This window comes from Eremomyces bilateralis, assembly GCF_010015585.1.
Source record: "Eremomyces bilateralis CBS 781.70 unplaced genomic scaffold P152scaffold_1, whole genome shotgun sequence".
NCBI lineage: Eukaryota > Fungi > Ascomycota > Dothideomycetes > Eremomycetales > Eremomycetaceae > Eremomyces > Eremomyces bilateralis.
Genome location: NW_022985067.1, coordinates 1,346,354 through 1,363,289, shown reverse-complemented (window position 1 = coordinate 1,363,289; position 16,936 = coordinate 1,346,354). Strand labels below are relative to the sequence as shown.

Sequence of the window (16,936 nt, the reverse complement as noted above, 5' to 3'; positions counted from 1 at the left end):
CGTCGTGTCGTCATGGAGAACAACGCTTCCTTTGGTAGTGGAGGTCGGTGGATGCCACTGTAGATGGACTGTCTAGAATCCATGAAGAAATTCGCTTGTTTAAAACGTAGCCGCGCATTCCATGATGTCCCGAAAGCACTTTTTGGTGCCGAGCCGATGCATTGCCCAGATGCGATGGGGTATATAACGCCATAATGTCATAAGTAGTCCGGTTTCACCGATCATATCCGTATCACATCGCACGTTCAGTATCCTCCTCGTCCTCTCCCTCGCCATCCACCACCTTTTCCCCCGCCAAATCCACCCCCGCCCCGTCCCCTTCCACCTCTCCCTCTCCCCCTACCAAACCCTCCTCTACCCCCTCTTCCTCCACGTCCACCTCTGCCATCATCAGGCTTCGGGCCTCGTTGATACCGTTCCTCTCTCTCCTCTTCAGTCGCATCGAGGACATTCTCAATCTCCAGCATTTTGCAAAACGCTGCGGTATGAGGGTTCGTGTACTCCCGCGGCATCTCACCGGTCCGCTCGCCCATCTCTGGATCATAAACCGGTGCAGTGATGCTGAAGTCCTCCGGAATATATATCTTTGTGTCACCGACGTGCTCGCTCACCCATCGTCGATTTTCGTCGATGCGTTCGTAGTATGTCGTGCTGCCCAAGAAAGGTGGGACTTCGGCACCTTCGCCGATCGTAGTCTCGGAGGCCATGGCCTTGACAATGGAAAGCCATTCTGGATCGTACTCGAGTCGAGGCTTTTCATCGGCAATGTCCTCGCTCGTTGGAATCTCCAGGAGCTGCAGAAAATGTCGACCAGGCAAACACTTGTCGAGAGCAAGGAAATGCGTGGCGCGATTCGAGATCTCCGGTGGAGGAGGCGACCATGCCCTCGATTTCTCTTGTTGTTCCTCTTGCGGTTTCTTCTGGAAGGCCTCAGGAAGCTCGGCCCGAACGGAATCTGGAACAAGATCGGGATCGTTGGTGGTAGTTGGATCTTTGGGGACATCAGGCTTCGGCGCCGCGTCCTCATCGTCCATGTCCAGGTCGATCTCATCGGGGTTACCGCTAGTGGCTTTATTGTCCTCGTCTCCAAGATCTAGGTTGATCTCATCCGCGTTTTTTACCGGCGCAGTCGCAGGACCCGCCTTCGCCTCATGGCTCTGTCCCTTGCTGCTCCACCGGCTTCCCAGCGACGCCACGCCAGGTTGATGCTTGACGATCGCGGCGAACTTGATATGCATATGCGCACTGAACCAGTATTTCGGCCGGATTCGATCGAGCACCTTCTCCGCCGCCACGCTCCCCAGCGTGCCATCCCTCGCCTCCTGTTCAAACTGGCTCTTCTTCCTAAACAATTGCGCCCAGTCGCCGTGCCATTCCACCCCGCGGGGCCAATCATGACTAATGCCAACATCCACAGGCTCCCGTATCCTCAGCAGCTTCCGGACATCCACTTCCCGCACATGGTAAATACTCCGCATTTCGCCGTCGTTATACGGCAGCCGTTCGATATGCGGCTTGTTGTAGCTATACCCTTTCCAGATCCCCGACAACCCCGCGATGCGGACGCCGGCGAGCTTGACCACGTTCACGTTCCCCATGAAGTAGATATTTGGTGCCACCCAGCCGCCGTAGAAGAGCTCCTGAAGGTAGTTGCTCACTTCATGGTTGCCGCCGATGAAGATGGTGAGGTAGGGTGCGGTTCGCTCGCCACAGTAGTAGCGGTGGAAGTCGGCCATGGTGCGGTATTTCGGGGGCATTGCCATGGTATTCATGTCGGCGGCGTTGCGAGCGGCCTGCATGCGTCAGAATTGGTATCTTGCTTCGAGTGGGGGTGTTCAATGCCATACTTGGAAATCCCCTCCAATAATCAACAGATCTATCCCATCCCACCCTTTCGCCTCGCAGGCTTTCTCCGTAGAAGCGTAGATGGCATCGAGTGTTCCATGGCCCTGAGAACAGTCAGTACATGTCCCTGTGGCCAGAAAACGGGAGTCGTACGCAGCCTTCGTATGCTACTCGGAGCGCCTTTCGCGGTTCGTCCATGCTTGTAACGGTCGATCTCTTAGATCAATTTTAGTTCTGATCCAGGCATTCTCGGAGCGGATCCGGCACACAACTGAAAAAGAGGAAAATCAGAGCACTTGAGCAATCACACACGCTAGGAAACTTTAGGAATTCCGTACGTATATTCGGAACTCTTCTCTTGACCGGAACTTTTGTGTGACGTCTTCAGTGGTGCCAAATGAGGGAGCATATTACGGCCTTGCGGCCTTAATGCCTGGCAAATGAAGCAGAAGCAGAAGCTGAAGCAGAAGCAAACATGAAGCTGATGCTGATGCAGAATCCTCCAAGTAGATGGCAGCTTGGCAAGCTGTCACCCTATCACGTAACACGTTATCGCCTTGATTACGTAAGGCCAATCGATCCTCGACATCAAAATGGACGTGGGCTGAAGTGCAAAGTGTGATGCGGAGTTCTCCGTACTTCTATTACCTTTAGGTGTACAAGGGAAGGAGAGGAGTGCTTGATTGATTTTCTGAATGAAAAGTCTCTTCAGATAACATATAGCTGATTTCCTAGGCCAGAGGTTCGGCCCCCTGATATTTGAACTATCCCCATGCCAAACGGAAACATCTGAGGACTTTTATTGTTATCATGCTCCAGAGGGCAATGTACGCCCTCCCAGAATCACAGCGGAAACTAGATTAGCCTGTTCGCCGCCTAATCATCAGGGCGGACTTTAACATCCAACCAGGGGTCGTGGACCAACTCTTTCGCGGTCGGTCTAGCATCCGGGTCCCAGCAGAGCATCCTCCTTATGAAGCGTAAGAAGCGGGTTTTATCTTCATCTAGAATGCATTTCGGGACCTCATCTACCCATACGCGCTGAGAAGGGATTAGACTATCGTGGAGGAACTCGCCTGCTAAAGTGAGTAAATGGTTTGGGAGGGGCAGTGCTATGGCTCAACATACCATCGCTAGAGTAAAAGGGTCCGCCGAAAAATTCTGCTACATTCTTGCAAAGCTTACCCTCGGGATTTTGGATTTCCTCATGCCATCTCCAACGCCGTAGGGACCTCGCCCGTTGAATCAGTGACTCGGGTGCGGGCCCGAGGAGAGCGATCATCTCGGCCAAGTGATGAGCAGCGCTATAAGATATCCCAGTCCTCTTGGGATCCAGGAACAGTTCTGTGCCCGCAAGAAGGTCCCATACCTATGTCTATTAGCGAAGCATAGCGGACGGTCATCGGTTCAGGCTTACTATGATCCCGAAATTCCATATATCCGCGCTGTATGACCACCCAGCACCAAGAAGAACCTCAGGGGCACGGCAATGGTTTGGCTGTATAGGGAAAATCAATCGTCCCGGCTGGTCTCCTCGTTGTGCAACGCCAAAATCTGCCAGTTTTGGCATCATATTTCTGACACCTGATGGCCACTTGATGTCTCCAAAATTTCTCTGGGAGCGATACACGGTATGATCAGTAAAGACCTTTCGGGCCATCGGATTCTCGGTTTGAGCCTGGATGAAACGGTCAATGGCTGGCCTGTCCTCAAAGGTCATTAAGATATTGTCCAGTTTCAGATCTTTTGGACTTAGTTAGCTGGACTCATGGAAGAGGAACGAGGAGGTTACCCGTATGGATGAGTTTGCATTCCGAGTGCAGATAGTCAAGACCACTTAAGACTATGCGAAGATATGTTTTGAAAAGCGGTACAATGCTTGGTGTGAGCTCGTTGCCTTTGCTGAACCCTCTTTTGAAAAGCCAAATCGACTCCCTCATCGGTTCAAAAACAAGACAAACGTGCGATCCGTTTGCGGTATCAATGGTAAAATGGTCGTCTGCGACCAGTAAAGCGGAGCGTCCCTCGTGATGTGGATTAGTACGAGCGATACGAGTAGAGATATCAAGCTCGTGGTGTGCATCTTCGTCTTCAACGTTGTTCGTACTGATTTTGATGGCAACAGATTCGGGCCCTGTTGTCCGATTACAACTGCCGACCAGTCAGTCATCATATCGTAGGCCAATGGGTCGAAAGGTCCCTGACAAGCCGATGTCTTGTGCCAACCAAACAGTGGATGAAGTTCCCCATCCAAGCTTAACCTTGAGCTTATACCGTTTGTTCAATACGTCACCCGGGTTTGGATGATAGTAATCCTTCCATTTATAGAAGGGCAGACGCTCCTCTTCTATAGGAACCTCTAAGGAAAGGGATTTTGCGACAGAAGATTGAGGACGAGTGACCCGAATAGGAAATTTGAGTCGGGACTGCCTGAACGGTCTGAAAGGCATCTGGACGTGCTGGCGCTGAAACGATGACTAGGGAGCAGTACAAATTCTCTTACTTCTAGATTTCTTAATCGAGGCGAGGCCGGCACTACCTGCTCGAAGCCGGGGAAGATAGTGATATGTGATTCTTGAGTTCGCAGACCAGTTCACTGCTGCCCGCCCTGGCCTAGACCGAATGACGTGTGATACCATAGTTGACACTGCCTTGCCAAGACTGATGATAAGTGTTAAACCTCATCATCGCGTGCGCTTACTCGTGAACCCCGAAACTAGCTTCTTCAGCTGTAGATGTTAGGTATTGACGTCGTTAAGGAGCTGAGGGATCCAGTTATCGTGGCTGACTCGAGGAAAATTGGTGGAGCGGTGCAAGCATCGAGATTCCATGAGTCATTCATCCTCCAAAAGCACATCAATCATCAACCGTCGATTCACAAAATATAAACCATTTCTATGATAATCAGATCCGATAAGATTTGAACTTTTGGAGCCTGGAAGTATGCTTCAGGGCCATTAATCTCGTCCATTGGAGATGGTCTAAATATACTAGGGTCCGGATGCATTATGGATACCCCTGACAGGACCACATCTGGCTGTCCACTAGTTTATCTACAGCTTATGGCGATAAGATGTAGAATAATTATGCTATCTAACTACTACCGGCATACAAACCGCCTTGGAGAGGAGTTGATACCGGCTCAGCCAAGAACGCACAGTGTCCCACCCTCTCTATATTATCGGAGACCACTTCCCACTGCACTGGTTCTATTGCCGTGCTGCTCCCCAAGTCATCATCGCCTTTCACATCGCCAGTAGCATCCCTCCTCGCCATATGGCAGGCTGCCGCAATTGCAAGACTACAACTTCCCGCGACCGGCATCCCAGTGGCAGGCATCCTCCTGCTCCCAACATACAGGGCAACAAAAATCAAGAGACCCCCAGCAATGATAGACAATGAAATCGCCAGCGGTGAGTATCCGCACGTCACGAGATCTGAACGTTCAAGATGAATTCGGCCTTCATTGACCCTGCTAGATGACCCCGACATGGTACCGAGCTCGATACCGTAGTGCTCGACGGAGACGAGGAATAGACTCTGCGAGATAAGCCAATGTAGTAGACCGCTGGCCACCATCAAGGGTAGAGAATAGCGATATGGCAACTGCAAGAAGTACCTGCTTCTTTGTGCCCCTTGGCCCTTGCTACTCACTCGCAGGCCTTTCCTGTCTGTAGAGTAACTAACCCATTCCGCTGCCATCGCGACGGACGTCATCAATCCGTTACAAGTAAAGTAGATAAAAGAAAATATGGGTTGAGGGGAGTTGGCGACCATGATATTTCCGATAAGGCCAGCGACCGCTGCAGAAGGGATGTCCCAGCCTGTGATTAAGGTTGAGGGGGATATAGCACCGAGCCCGAGCGAGAAGATGAAGGAGGGAGTATGAGGGCCGTGGAGCTGCTTGATGCCCAGTCCAAGAAGACTGGCGCAGACGATAAGGGCAAAGGTGCATCTAAATCAGCATTAGCATGTAATGTCTAGAAACGAGGTCATCAGTGTCTTCCACTCACATTCCAATAGTAAACGCCCACCGGCTTATACTTGCACCTTTGACATATGGCTCCCACTTCAGCCTCGCCATCCTCGGCTCGGTAGAAAGTCCTACGCGACCAGGCTTGATAATCTCGTGTTTGCTCAACAAACACATGCCCTCCGTAGTGATATCCGGCTTCTGCAAAAACGACGCAACCGCATCTCCAATAGTCATCAGCGGCGACTCTCTAACCCCGTACGCCAACGCTAGCAACAGCACCGATTTCACAAAGTTCAGCACAATCACTAGGATCGCGATCTGCAAGCTGAACTGCAACTTGCACCGCTCTTCCACCGGTTCCGCAAGGCAATACAGCACGTTGGACCCTTTATGAGCGGGTCCCACGTGTCCGGGCTGTCCTTGACCTTTCCTATCAAGTCCTGGCATGGATTCTCGCAAGGATCCGAATTAGAATCGCGAACGGATCCAGAGCAGATCCACGAATATTCATCCGGGACGCAGTTCTTCGCGAAACTGACGCGCATAGAGACGGGCTCGACTTCCCGCCCATGGGTGACTGTTGACTCGGTGGAGTTCAATGCGCCTTCGGGGTGGGATTCGATAAGGACGACGTTTTGGTGCGCGGTCTGGAATTGCTGGGCATATGCATTTATGCAGGCCAGAGGATCCAGTCGTTCAAGGCTGCCGTCAATCACCTTTTGACGGAGGGTGTCAACTAGGGGTACCAAACGGCGGTCTCGGTTCGGGAGACGATTGTTGACTGCACCGGATTCGGGGTCTGCAAAGGCTTCATTGGCAAAGAAGACTACATACTTGTTGGCAGAGATGGAAGGGAATACGGTGGAATTGTAGAACAAATGTAGTGGTAGGCTGGAGAATCCTAGTAGTATCCACATCCACCTCCTCGTCCACCTTATTTTTATCAGATTCCGCACATTTGGCACCCCGATATCCAGCCACTTCTCTCGTTGATGCTCTCTATCCACCTCCCGTCTCGTCGGCGCGGACAGACACTGCATCGCAAAATTACTTGTGCTCAGCAGCACAGTCGACAGGAAGTTGATGATTAAATGAGTGACGGTATTTATCGGCCGGATATCCGTGCAGGACCCCTCATAGAGGATATACCTGCCGGCATTGACGTCAGAGAACTTCGAGCGAGAGTAGATGGCCCAAACGGTCAGGATGAGATTGCTGAGGAAAACCGCAGAGGTTGCGAAAAACCCGGTCAGGACAGTAAAGCGCCAACCGGTGAGACGAGCAGGACGCCATCGTGAACGACGAGACAGCGGCCGGATAGGATTGTCGGGTGCAAGAGAAGGAGCATATGCAGTTGAAGCATTATCATGAGAGAGGAGAGAAAGCTCTGTCGTATGAAGTCGTGGACGCCGCTCGTGGGACCAAAAACATGACTCCTTCTTAACTCCTCTAACTCCAATAAAATAGGCTGGACAGATGTAGCCTGTGAATGGCGGTCCTTCTAAACCTCTTCCTAGCTCTTTCTTTCAAGTTGAGGGAGCGTCCTGATACACGAATCCGCGAGGCTCAAAAAGGCCGGCGAGAGCTGACGAATTCAACGAACCTGAGGTATCGAAGGCAACCGTCTCCTGAATAGCATTCCTTAACTTGGAGGAACGTGTTTGCGCTCAAGCACGAGTACTCTTATTGATGAAAGATACTGTAGCAACAGACCTAGTTGTCGAATGGAAACAGTGGCATCGCAACGATACGGCGGTCTGCTATTTTTTTTTAAAACGAGCAGAGTTCATCATTTCCAATGCCATAAATTGGATGCGAAACATTAGGGATGGGGCTGAAACATGGAATCGCCTCGACACTTTGCAATGCATTGATGCAATTGAAGGATCATGAATGAATAGGATATCTGGGCTGGTGTGGCATAGCCTTGCGAAAAAGTTGGGGATGATGAGGATCGCCTACTCCCCAACTCATCAACCACGCATAGATGATGATCCTGTGGCTTAAATTCCTTTGGTATATTCCGACCAGCAACTCCTTCGCTTTTTTTTTTTTAGTTTTGAAGTCCTTGAGGGTCGGGAGTTGGGACGAGCATTTCCCTTCCAATTGTGCTATTTGTGATTTGACAATCTGGATTCATGATTACAATGCATTTGTTGCAGGTAGGTAGTACTATATACTTAGTACTTAAGTCTTCACGTACCGATGTTTTAGACGCCTATCGTTGAGACTTGAAGGTTGAAACAGCCGTTAGAAGGCTTCAACGGATCGAGGATAGGACATTAGACTGATCTTTGCTTCGTCATCGATTCTTCTGTGTTAAACCTTGCGTTAGCCAGAGACTTTGCCCCTATTCTTTTTGCGATGATGTCTCTAAAATATACCCGTAGCATTCTCCTCGGTCTCGGTTGCTTCCGTAGAATAGCAAAGTTCGAGACCGTCGTAGCATGCTAAGAGGATTTCAAATGATAAGCCAGGACGGATCTGCGAACCTTCACTTGTACCGGATATATCAGCTGATGTTAGAGCGACTAGAAAGATAGATCAGCCATCGACCGCAAGCGTTCCCTGTTTCGCTCCGGCAGAGACTCAATTCATGAGGAATTCCGCAAGGCCGATGCCTCCAGCGCCGCAGTAGACATCACACATGGCGCAATATGTTCCGTACCGGTGAACAACAGTCCTTCAACCCCAATGGGTGGGTTCATCCGGTCCTCATCATGGTGTCAAGGTGAGCAGATTTGCTGCATTTTCTTCGGAGCTGGGGGCTGAGACATCCTCAACTGTGTCAATACTGCCTGGATTATGCGTTCCTATAGCAATAAAGATATAACCCCGAAGTATTCGGTTCATGATTTCCATAAGTTGATGGACGAGTGGTGAAAAGGGGCGGACGCTCGAAACGGAACTGTGACGCTCGCGTTTCAGGTGCCGGAGGGATGGAGGAAAGCGAGCTGACAGTATTGGGGATGTTGGATAAACATTGTACTACAGGATCGGACGTGTTTGATATTCGGGATTTCGCGTGAAGGTAGTCGAACTCTAAATATAAGCGCAAGGTGTCGTTGTCGGACTCCGAATATGAATTGGTCCAACATGCCCTTGCGGCTGATGGAGTCGCAGAACTGCAGCATGCTTCAGCGGTCGAAGGGATACGGAATACTTCCCCAAAAAATCGGGACACACAAGTGAGCTTTTTGACCCATCTCAACAGCAGCTCAGCAAGCATACTTTGGAAATTTACAGATCACGCTTCTCTGTCTTACCTGTACTTTCAACCGCTTTTAACAGCCGCAGTGGATACTGATTGGTGATGTGAGCAGTGGGATCAGAGATGCCCGAGTCAGAAACACCCCAGCTCTGCTTCCTTCGGTCCCTCAATAGTGGCTGGGGATTAGGGAACCAATCTGTCGGGCGGGAGGATAGGCCTGGCGACGATTCCCTCCTCCTCTGACCCGCCGCTCCAAACGCGTCCCCCGCCACCAGTCCGCGTGCGACATGCGTGATGCTCTCCCGCTCTCTTGCGGCTGCCGGACTGCAGCATCATCGTCTGGTGCTGGCGTGCTGCCAACCCCCAACAGAGAAACCAACTCCAGCCCCAGCCAGGCCACTGCGAAGGATCGCAGTGATCCTGAAGACCTGAACGCCAAGCCCAGAGCACCCAGCGTCGCATCTAGCACGTTGGTGGCAGCCAGGGGTGACGCGACCGCGTCAGGGCGACTCGAGGGCCTAGGGGAACCTAGCCAATGGGCGGCAGAGCCGCAAGGTCGGGCGTAGGGGGGGGTCCTGAGCCAATGGTTAAGCTTGGGTTAGCTTCAGGTACGAAAACAAGGGATTTGTGAGATCCTGATCAGGGATGGGTTCCAGCGGAAAAAAAGTGTTCAGGGCTGCTCGGTACTGGGTGATATCGGCGATGAACAGTGAAGTAACACGGCGGGATTCTCTGGGTTTGGTATTTTTACTCGGAGGGAGGTCGTTGGATAGATACACAATAGCGGAACCAACGAAGATGGTGAGGTAAGGGGAGAATTTCGCGTTCGTATGGTTGGGCGTGTTGTGGGTAGTGAGGAAGGCACGTAGGATGAACCAATGATAGAGCCGCAAATAGGGGGAAACGTGGCAGCCTCCGAGTTGGCAGTGTCCTTGACGGTGACCGTTCGGCGCTCACTTTTGTCGTGGCCTCCTTGAGTCTCCGATATCACCCTACGAATTATGACCCTACCACTCGCGTCTTACACGATCAGTGATCTGATGATAGCTGTCGGCTGTCGCATGTCACTGTTGTGCGTTGTCCATTGAAGCTTGGTCCGAGGCAACTCGCAACATCAAGGGCAATGCATTAGAATAACCGCGTCTCGGTGATCAATTTTCCTGCCGCATTGACACACGGGAGAAGAAAAAAAAATTGATTCGTTTTAAATGCTGGAAATTGGAAGGTGGTAAAGGCTGGTAAGAATGCACTGTATGACACGACCTCGCCATCTTGGTGATCTCCGGTCTCCAGGGAATCTGTTAGGCCCTGTTCGATGTTGGATCGTCCCTGAAATTGCGCCTCGAGTTTATTTATCACTTGTGAATTGGTGATGATGTGAACACTAAACACGCGGGAAACGACCGCGATGAGCACGAACCAGGATGCGCCTAATTTTCTCATTTTCTGGCACCGACGGGAAATGACGAATTGCAGGTACGGACCGCGCCCAACGGGTTTTGGAGGTTGCACCATGATACTGCCCTCTTGATGATCCCTACTAGAAACACATTATGCTTGTTCGACCGATGGGCTATTGAAAGCGGTGAATCCAGAATAATGCTTTGCTGTGTTGTCTCCCGAAGCTGCAGTAATTAGAGAATTTCCCAAAAATCGTGCCCAATAGTTGGCGACTTCCCATCAGAATCGTTCGCGATAGGCTCGTTGATGCGGATAAATGCCTGGTACATCTGCAGTCCTGCACTCAAATCTGCACCCAATGTTAGTTTCGACCGGCAAAAGCAAGCGGGTCACGTTATGGGGCCCAGTAAGATTACGATACTGGTGGACATAACTCGGTTTATGTGCCAAAAGGGGCTATCTGCCGCAGGCTCTGGAGAATCATAGATGACAGTGACGGGGACAAGCAGCATGTCTCGAAATAAGAACCAATAATCGCGTACTAAAGATGCCAAAAAAGTAAACAAAGCCCAGCACGAGCAGATTCGGGGCAGGCGGCAGTGTTAGTATTACGGAGCACCAAACTTTGAGTGGCCGAAGTGATGGTCCGTGTCTCCCGGCCTGATGCTGCAAGGAGGGAGGAGAGAGGTCGAGAGGATGGCTTGCGGCCGGAAGAGCGGATAGGGCCGTCTCTCCAGTTAGTTCATCACCCCCTATTTTCCCAATGCCCATCCCCGACATGGGCTGGACCACCGACCAGATCGACATTCTCCTGGCGAAGTTACCGAATAATCTTCGGCACCCGCAGCAATCCTTTACGGTGTACATGTACTACAAGCGACAATAAATATCTTAATAATATTGGCGAATGAAATCGTCAGAGTCACTGGAATTATGATTTATGAGTTGGATATACGCATACGTCGGTTGGTCGTTCCTTCCTTCAAAATCCGCCTGTCGGTCCCTCACTTCCTGATTTGGACCCTCATATCAGGCTGATATAAGGCATGTTAGGCAGCTTAGGCATCACACCAACTTCAACTTCCACCTTCGAAGAGATTCCTCCTCCACTTCATTCTCTCCACTCCTCCCGCAAATCCTACCCAATATCGCCCTCCTAATTAAGTCCTATCTGATGCTAAACAACAATATCCCCGCCGCCAGCGAGTAGCGCTCGCAGTAGTCAGCACCTTGGAGTTAGAGTGTTGGGGGAACACCTCCAGTTCCTCAGCCTCTCCACTCAGTTAGTTCACTGTGACCCCGGTCATCCCATCCCCTTCAGGTCCCACGCCGCCCCTGTCTTTCCAGAAGCTCCGCAAAACCGCAATATTACTTTCTAAAACGCCGCAATCTCTTTTCTTTTCAAGCGTTCTCCTTTTCCCAAAAATTAAGGGACGATTCCAAGTCCCGCCAAAAGTTCCTCCACACTCTCTGGCTCGTCCCTCATGCAACGGCAATCCAGGGAAGACGCGGTCAGTGCACCCAGCCTATCTCAAACCCTCAAACCTACCCGAAATTGTGCGGGAATGATTCATGCCCACCGCCCACCTGCGAAGTGAACTGGAGACGTGAGCCTCTTTGGGTTTGGCAAATGCACCTCCGGTTTTTCATCCAATCTCTCCTTGGTCCATTCTCAAAGAAACCCGACTCGGACGGCCAAAGGGAAGTTCGATGAGCTGGCTGCTGTCTCACTACTGGGTACGTACCTTATGCGACCCTTTCACACCGGTCCTATTGTCCATCGTCAATCGTCAATAGTGACCTGACCGTCGCTCGACTCCCGTCAATCACGCTGCTCTTCTTTCCGTTTAAGATTCCCAAGACCGACGATCGACTTGCATCTTTTCAGTTTTAACACCCTATTCAGAAACGAAAAGGCTTAAATCTGTTGAGATCACGCTTGCGATCCAACGCACGTTCCTAGGAGCTATCACAACCGTTCCAAGCCACTCCCTCCTTACCATGGACCGGAAGCCATCCGCGACGTTCGTTTGATGACTTTATTCGATATCCTTGGACGGTCCTTGTCGCTCTAAATCCGCATGCCCCATCGCTGAACGCCTCTGTCTCTGTGCTTCCTGACCCGTTCCGTGGTCCTGGACCAGAATCTCCACGCCAGTCGCCAGGTCACTCCTCGCCTGGATCATCGGTTCACCACTTCACCAATACCTTTGCTCTTGCTCATCAGCCATCACCGTCAGGCCGTCACTCCTTTTACTATTTGCTTTAAGCGTCCGGTTAGCCAGCTTGGACCCTGTTCGCTCCGTCGTTCTGGTTCTCTAATCGGCATTGACACCTTGTGGACCGTTGACACTTTGAGCTTCGAAGGAAGACGATCAACTCCTCAAGGACCTCCCTCCTTCCGAAACTTCTCCTTTGTCACACTTCTTAGTTGCTGGCCATGGGATATACTCGATAAGCAAGCAGCTTCGCGAAGGTCTCTGGAACTCGTCACGCTCCCACAAGCTGAGAGCTATCGTCTTTCGGACCTCCAGTCGCCCTAACTATACTCGACATATCCCTAACATCATCCAAGATGACGGTCGCATACGACGCGTCATATCGGAGCTACGCGCAACCCAGCGGCGCTGTGTGCCTGGACGACAAGTTCGAAGTCATCAAAGATATCGGAGATGGCAGTTTCGGAAGCGTTGCAGTTGCTCGAGTGCGGAGCGCTGGCGCCCACATCGCTCGACGGAACACTATGGTATATATGGTATTCGATCGTTACAAGATCGTGTTCTAATACAATACAGGTGGCCATCAAGACGATGAAGAAGACATTCGATAGTTTCAATCAGTGTTTGGATCTTCGAGAGGTCATTTTCCTCAAAACTCTCCCGAACCACCCTCACTTGGTCCCTGCCCTCGACATCTTTCTCGATCCGTTGACGAAGAAGCTTCATATCGCGATGGAGTACATGGATGGGAATCTCTACCAGCTGATGAAATCCCGGGATCATAAGCAGTTAGATCCTGCAAGCGTCAAGAGCGTCCTGTTCCAAATCATCTCCGGTTTGGAGCACATCCACGATCACCATTTCTTCCACCGTGACATCAAACCCGAGAATATTCTCGTGTCGACATCATCCCCTCAAGATTCTGGCAGCGCGTTCAAGCGGTATTCTGCCCTCGTCACTCCTCCTTCAACTCCTCCTGCGTACACCATCAAAATCGCCGACTTTGGACTGGCCCGCGAAACTCATTCAAAACTTGCCTACACTACATACGTCTCAACAAGATGGTACCGAGCACCTGAAGTGTTACTACGAGCCGGACAATATTCTGCACCCGTAGACATCTGGGCAATCGGTGCGATGGCGGTGGAAATTGCGACGCTGAAGCCCTTGTTTCCAGGAAGCAATGAGGTCGACCAAGTCTGGCGGGTGTGCGAGATTATGGGTAGCCCTGGAGCCTGGGTCAACAAGCAAGGAGTGCGCGTTGGTGGTGGTGAGTGGAAGGAAGGAGTCAAGCTCGCACAGAAATTGGGCTTCCAGTTCCCAAAGGTTCGTTTTCGTCCATGTGGGTGTCACAATTCACACTGACGCCTTTGTAGATGGCCCCCCATTCATTAGAATCGATTCTGCAACCTCCGCAGTGGCCCTCAAGTCTTGCCGAGTTTGTGACCTGGTGCTTGATGTGGGATCCGAAAGCTCGTCCCACGTCACGTCAAGCTCTGGAACACGAATATTTCCAAGATGCGATCGATCCGTTGCGACCAAAAACATCGTCATCATCGAAATTGCTTGGCCGTAAGCACGCCGACACGTCCTCGACAAACCTAAAGGACACCGTACCAGGGTTGTCGGCGAAGACATCTTGGTTCCGGAAATCCTATGTTGCACGAGAAAGTGCACCGACGGTACCACAACCATCCGTCATGTCACAAACGGCATCGCCGAGGCCGACGCCCGTTCCCGCTCAAACCACTCCGGATGTGGAATTTGTAACGACGCAGCCGCCAGCAGCCCCTCAAGTGAAAGCAGCAGGAGTTAACTCCAAACGAGCAACATGGGCAAACGGACTGCCGTCTCACGCCGCCCCAATCCCGATCCTCCCGTCCATTCGACCAATATCGCCTCTGTCAAACGCCGTCACTGCTCAGGCAAAAAATGCCCGTACACATCAAGCCCAGCAATCCAAACAGAAGATCGGAAGACAATTGTCGGTTGCTTCGCAAACGAACCACTATGCCGACATTCACCGGCAAGAGGCGGAACGCGCGCTCAATGGCCAACGCGGCGGAGTCGCATCGCCAGCCTCGACCCATAGAGAAGGATTCTTCTCACATCTGCGAAAACGAGCTCGACGGCTCTCTGGGAAGCACCAGGCGCCCCCGTCTCCGAACTCGGATGACATCGAAGCCAATGCCGGCTGCGCTCCTTGGTCCAACATGGCTAGCAATCGAGGCTCGATGATCGTGGACTCGAGCAACGCCGCCGTTCAGCCGCAAGCCAATTTCACCGAGCTTGATAAAGCCCTGCAGAATGTTCGGTCGAGCATGGACCAATCGACACCGACCGCTCAAAAGCATCGACTTTCCGCCGCCTCACTTCTAAAGCGACACAACTCTAATCACACTGGCTCACTCCATACCCCGGACGGCGCGGATGGGACCCCTCCTAATGCAAGAGCTCGCCGGCCACCACAACGTCAGGTTTCTAAACACGTCCCAGGCAATGGCCGGTATGAGACCCCCAACGAAGAAGAAGAACTGTTAGACGAGGCGCTACTATCAGCACACACCGCTGCCTCTCGAATGCAAATCTCCTCACCCGCGCCCGTGGCGCCGACCCCACCACCAGCTGCCTACACCTCCTTCAACCCACACTCAATGCTCAACTCCCCCAACCTCACGCCCAACCCTCACAACCCCGTCCATCGCGTCCCTGCCCCCCTCCAGCATCAATCCTCCGTCCGCGTAGTCCCCTCCAACGCCCCCTCCCACCAGACACCGACCTACCACCCACCGAGCAACAACTACTCGTACCTCACCCCCTCGCCCTCCGCAAACGGTCCCTCCGGTCCGCGAAACATGGGCCTGAACCTCCCCCAGGGCCGAAACGCGTCAAGCAAACCCGTCGACATCGTCCAACCGCAGCGCAAGGTCGACTTGAATCCGAAATGGCCGACGCCGCCATACGATGATGATGACGGCTTTGCGGCCACGGCGGCGGCGAGTCTGTTCAATGGGCCGATGTGGCGGTAGCGGATCGAAGGTTCGAGCAGCACGAGGTTCTCGATGCATCTGGGCGGGCGGACTCCATTCCTTCCGATATCCGAGGCGTTGGGCATCAAAATTCCTTGGGGGACAGATTTACGGGCTACATTTTCGGGGGGTAACCCACCAAAGTGGCCGGAACGGCCATTCACCGCGTCTCAATTTTCGCAACTTTTCCTTTGTTTGTCACCATATACTTACCCATATTTTCCCGTTCTTCTAGATCAGATACCTTTCGTGCATCGAGCGGATCGCATTAGACTGCAGCATTCTACTCTTCATACTCCTTTTTCCCTGCGATCCTCATCCCGCATTTAGAGGGGTTCGATTCGTTTTCTCCGCGTCGTTTTCAAGCGGGCGATGGGCGCGCAATCGCGTTTTTCTTTCCTTTCACGGACCGTTCACGGATTCCGAAATATCGATATTTGGTTGACGCAGCGAGCGTTACCTACTTACCTTACTTTGCATCTGCATGGAGCACATCGGTTTCGTTTCCGGGTCGTCTTATTCTCAAGGCGCCCGAGTTGTTGATAGAGCGGATTTCTTTTTTACTTCGACCGACATATTTTGACGGATCGGTTGGCGTTGCGACGTCCTCGCCTCCGTCGTTCACTCACTCCATTTTTTTTCCTTTCCTTCCTCATCACTCGCTGAACCGGAACGGAGAGCGGTCTTCATATGTACTGTACGTTATTCGCCTCCTGCGCACTGGGAAGATGGGCGTTTCGTGTGCTTCATGGCGTTAAAGATGGTCTGGCGCGGCTGCGTGGCCGAAATTCGCTCGTTCGGTGGTTCATATTGTGTACTTCTATCCAAGCAGGGTGAGTGGCTCTTTTGCGGCGGCGGGAATTGAGTGGTGGAAGTGGAATGAACAGAGATCAGTGGAGGAAAACCTGTAATAATACGATACCTTAATGGAAGTGGTGAATACTTGAAACGTCGGGTGCAATGATGTGTGATATTTCTTTTCCTTATTAACATCGCGTTTCCCGGACAAAAGGCGCCCCCGACATGTTGCTTAGAGGAGAAGGTATACTAGAGCCGCGGCCTCCTGATTGTTGGACAATTGTTCTACATGCGGTGACGCTATTTAACCTGTATCTAAAGGGGTATTTTGAACTATGAAACCCAGAGACCGTATATCGTGAAAATAAACCCTCTCAAATCTCAATCCAATCCCTGCTAGAAACCGGCATCTTCCAACAAATTGTACATATTCCACACAACCAACTCTTGCCGTCAA

The 16,936-nt window shown here is 51.7% G+C and overlaps 6 protein-coding genes across 6 annotated transcripts; 2 read left to right on the top strand and 4 right to left on the bottom strand.

Annotated features, from left to right (window-relative positions):
• Window positions 1–245: 245 nt before the first annotated feature.
• P152DRAFT_510552 (DBR1-domain-containing protein) lies at window positions 246–2,283 on the bottom strand (the record flags this gene model as incomplete). The annotated part of the gene is made up of 3 exons (XM_033682667.1): window positions 1,999–2,283; window positions 1,848–1,949; window positions 246–1,793 (listed from the first exon to the last, which is right to left on the bottom strand). The coding sequence occupies exons 1-3, from the start codon at window positions 2,041–2,043 to the stop codon at window positions 246–248; spliced, it is 1,695 nt and encodes a 564-aa protein (XP_033538922.1). The 5' UTR covers window positions 2,044–2,283.
• A 225-nt stretch (window positions 2,284–2,508) lies between these two features.
• Window positions 2,509–4,295, bottom strand: P152DRAFT_427002 (kinase-like protein; the record flags this gene model as incomplete). Its single annotated transcript, XM_033677286.1, has 5 exons — window positions 2,509–2,924; window positions 2,974–3,214; window positions 3,263–3,588; window positions 3,638–3,996; window positions 4,051–4,295. 5 exons carry the CDS (start codon window positions 4,293–4,295, stop codon window positions 2,722–2,724), a joined length of 1,374 nt encoding a protein of 457 aa, XP_033538921.1. The 3' UTR covers window positions 2,509–2,721.
• Window positions 4,296–4,938: 643 nt separating this feature from the next.
• P152DRAFT_463494 (uncharacterized protein) lies at window positions 4,939–6,861 on the bottom strand (the record flags this gene model as incomplete). Its single annotated transcript, XM_033680503.1, has 4 exons — window positions 4,939–5,800; window positions 5,859–6,166; window positions 6,247–6,712; window positions 6,743–6,861. The coding sequence occupies 4 exons, from the start codon at window positions 6,859–6,861 to the stop codon at window positions 4,939–4,941; spliced, it is 1,755 nt and encodes a 584-aa protein (XP_033538920.1).
• A 4,917-nt stretch (window positions 6,862–11,778) lies between these two features.
• On the top strand, window positions 11,779–12,462 carry P152DRAFT_478301 (uncharacterized protein; the record flags this gene model as incomplete). The annotated part of the gene is made up of 1 exon (XM_033681646.1): window positions 11,779–12,462. A coding segment is annotated over one exon (224 nt), but the record flags the coding sequence as incomplete, so codon positions are not given.
• Window positions 12,463–13,008: 546 nt separating this feature from the next.
• On the top strand, window positions 13,009–15,681 carry P152DRAFT_469749 (kinase-like protein; the record flags this gene model as incomplete). The annotated part of the gene is made up of 3 exons (XM_033680919.1): window positions 13,009–13,179; window positions 13,229–13,978; window positions 14,029–15,681. The coding sequence occupies 3 exons, from the start codon at window positions 13,009–13,011 to the stop codon at window positions 15,679–15,681; spliced, it is 2,574 nt and encodes an 857-aa protein (XP_033538918.1).
• Window positions 15,682–16,304: 623 nt separating this feature from the next.
• On the bottom strand, window positions 16,305–16,764 carry P152DRAFT_14488 (uncharacterized protein). Its single transcript, XM_033673891.1, has one exon. The coding sequence runs from the start codon at window positions 16,672–16,674 to the stop codon at window positions 16,384–16,386; it is 291 nt and encodes a 96-aa protein (XP_033538917.1). The 5' UTR covers window positions 16,675–16,764; the 3' UTR covers window positions 16,305–16,383.
• Window positions 16,765–16,936: the final 172 nt, after the last annotated feature.

Bases quoted from the DNA above. Each gene is read 5' to 3' on its own strand.
- P152DRAFT_14488 (XM_033673891.1), bottom strand. From the start codon at position 16,674: ATGTTAATAAGGAAAAGAAATATCACACATCATTGCACCCGACGTTTC.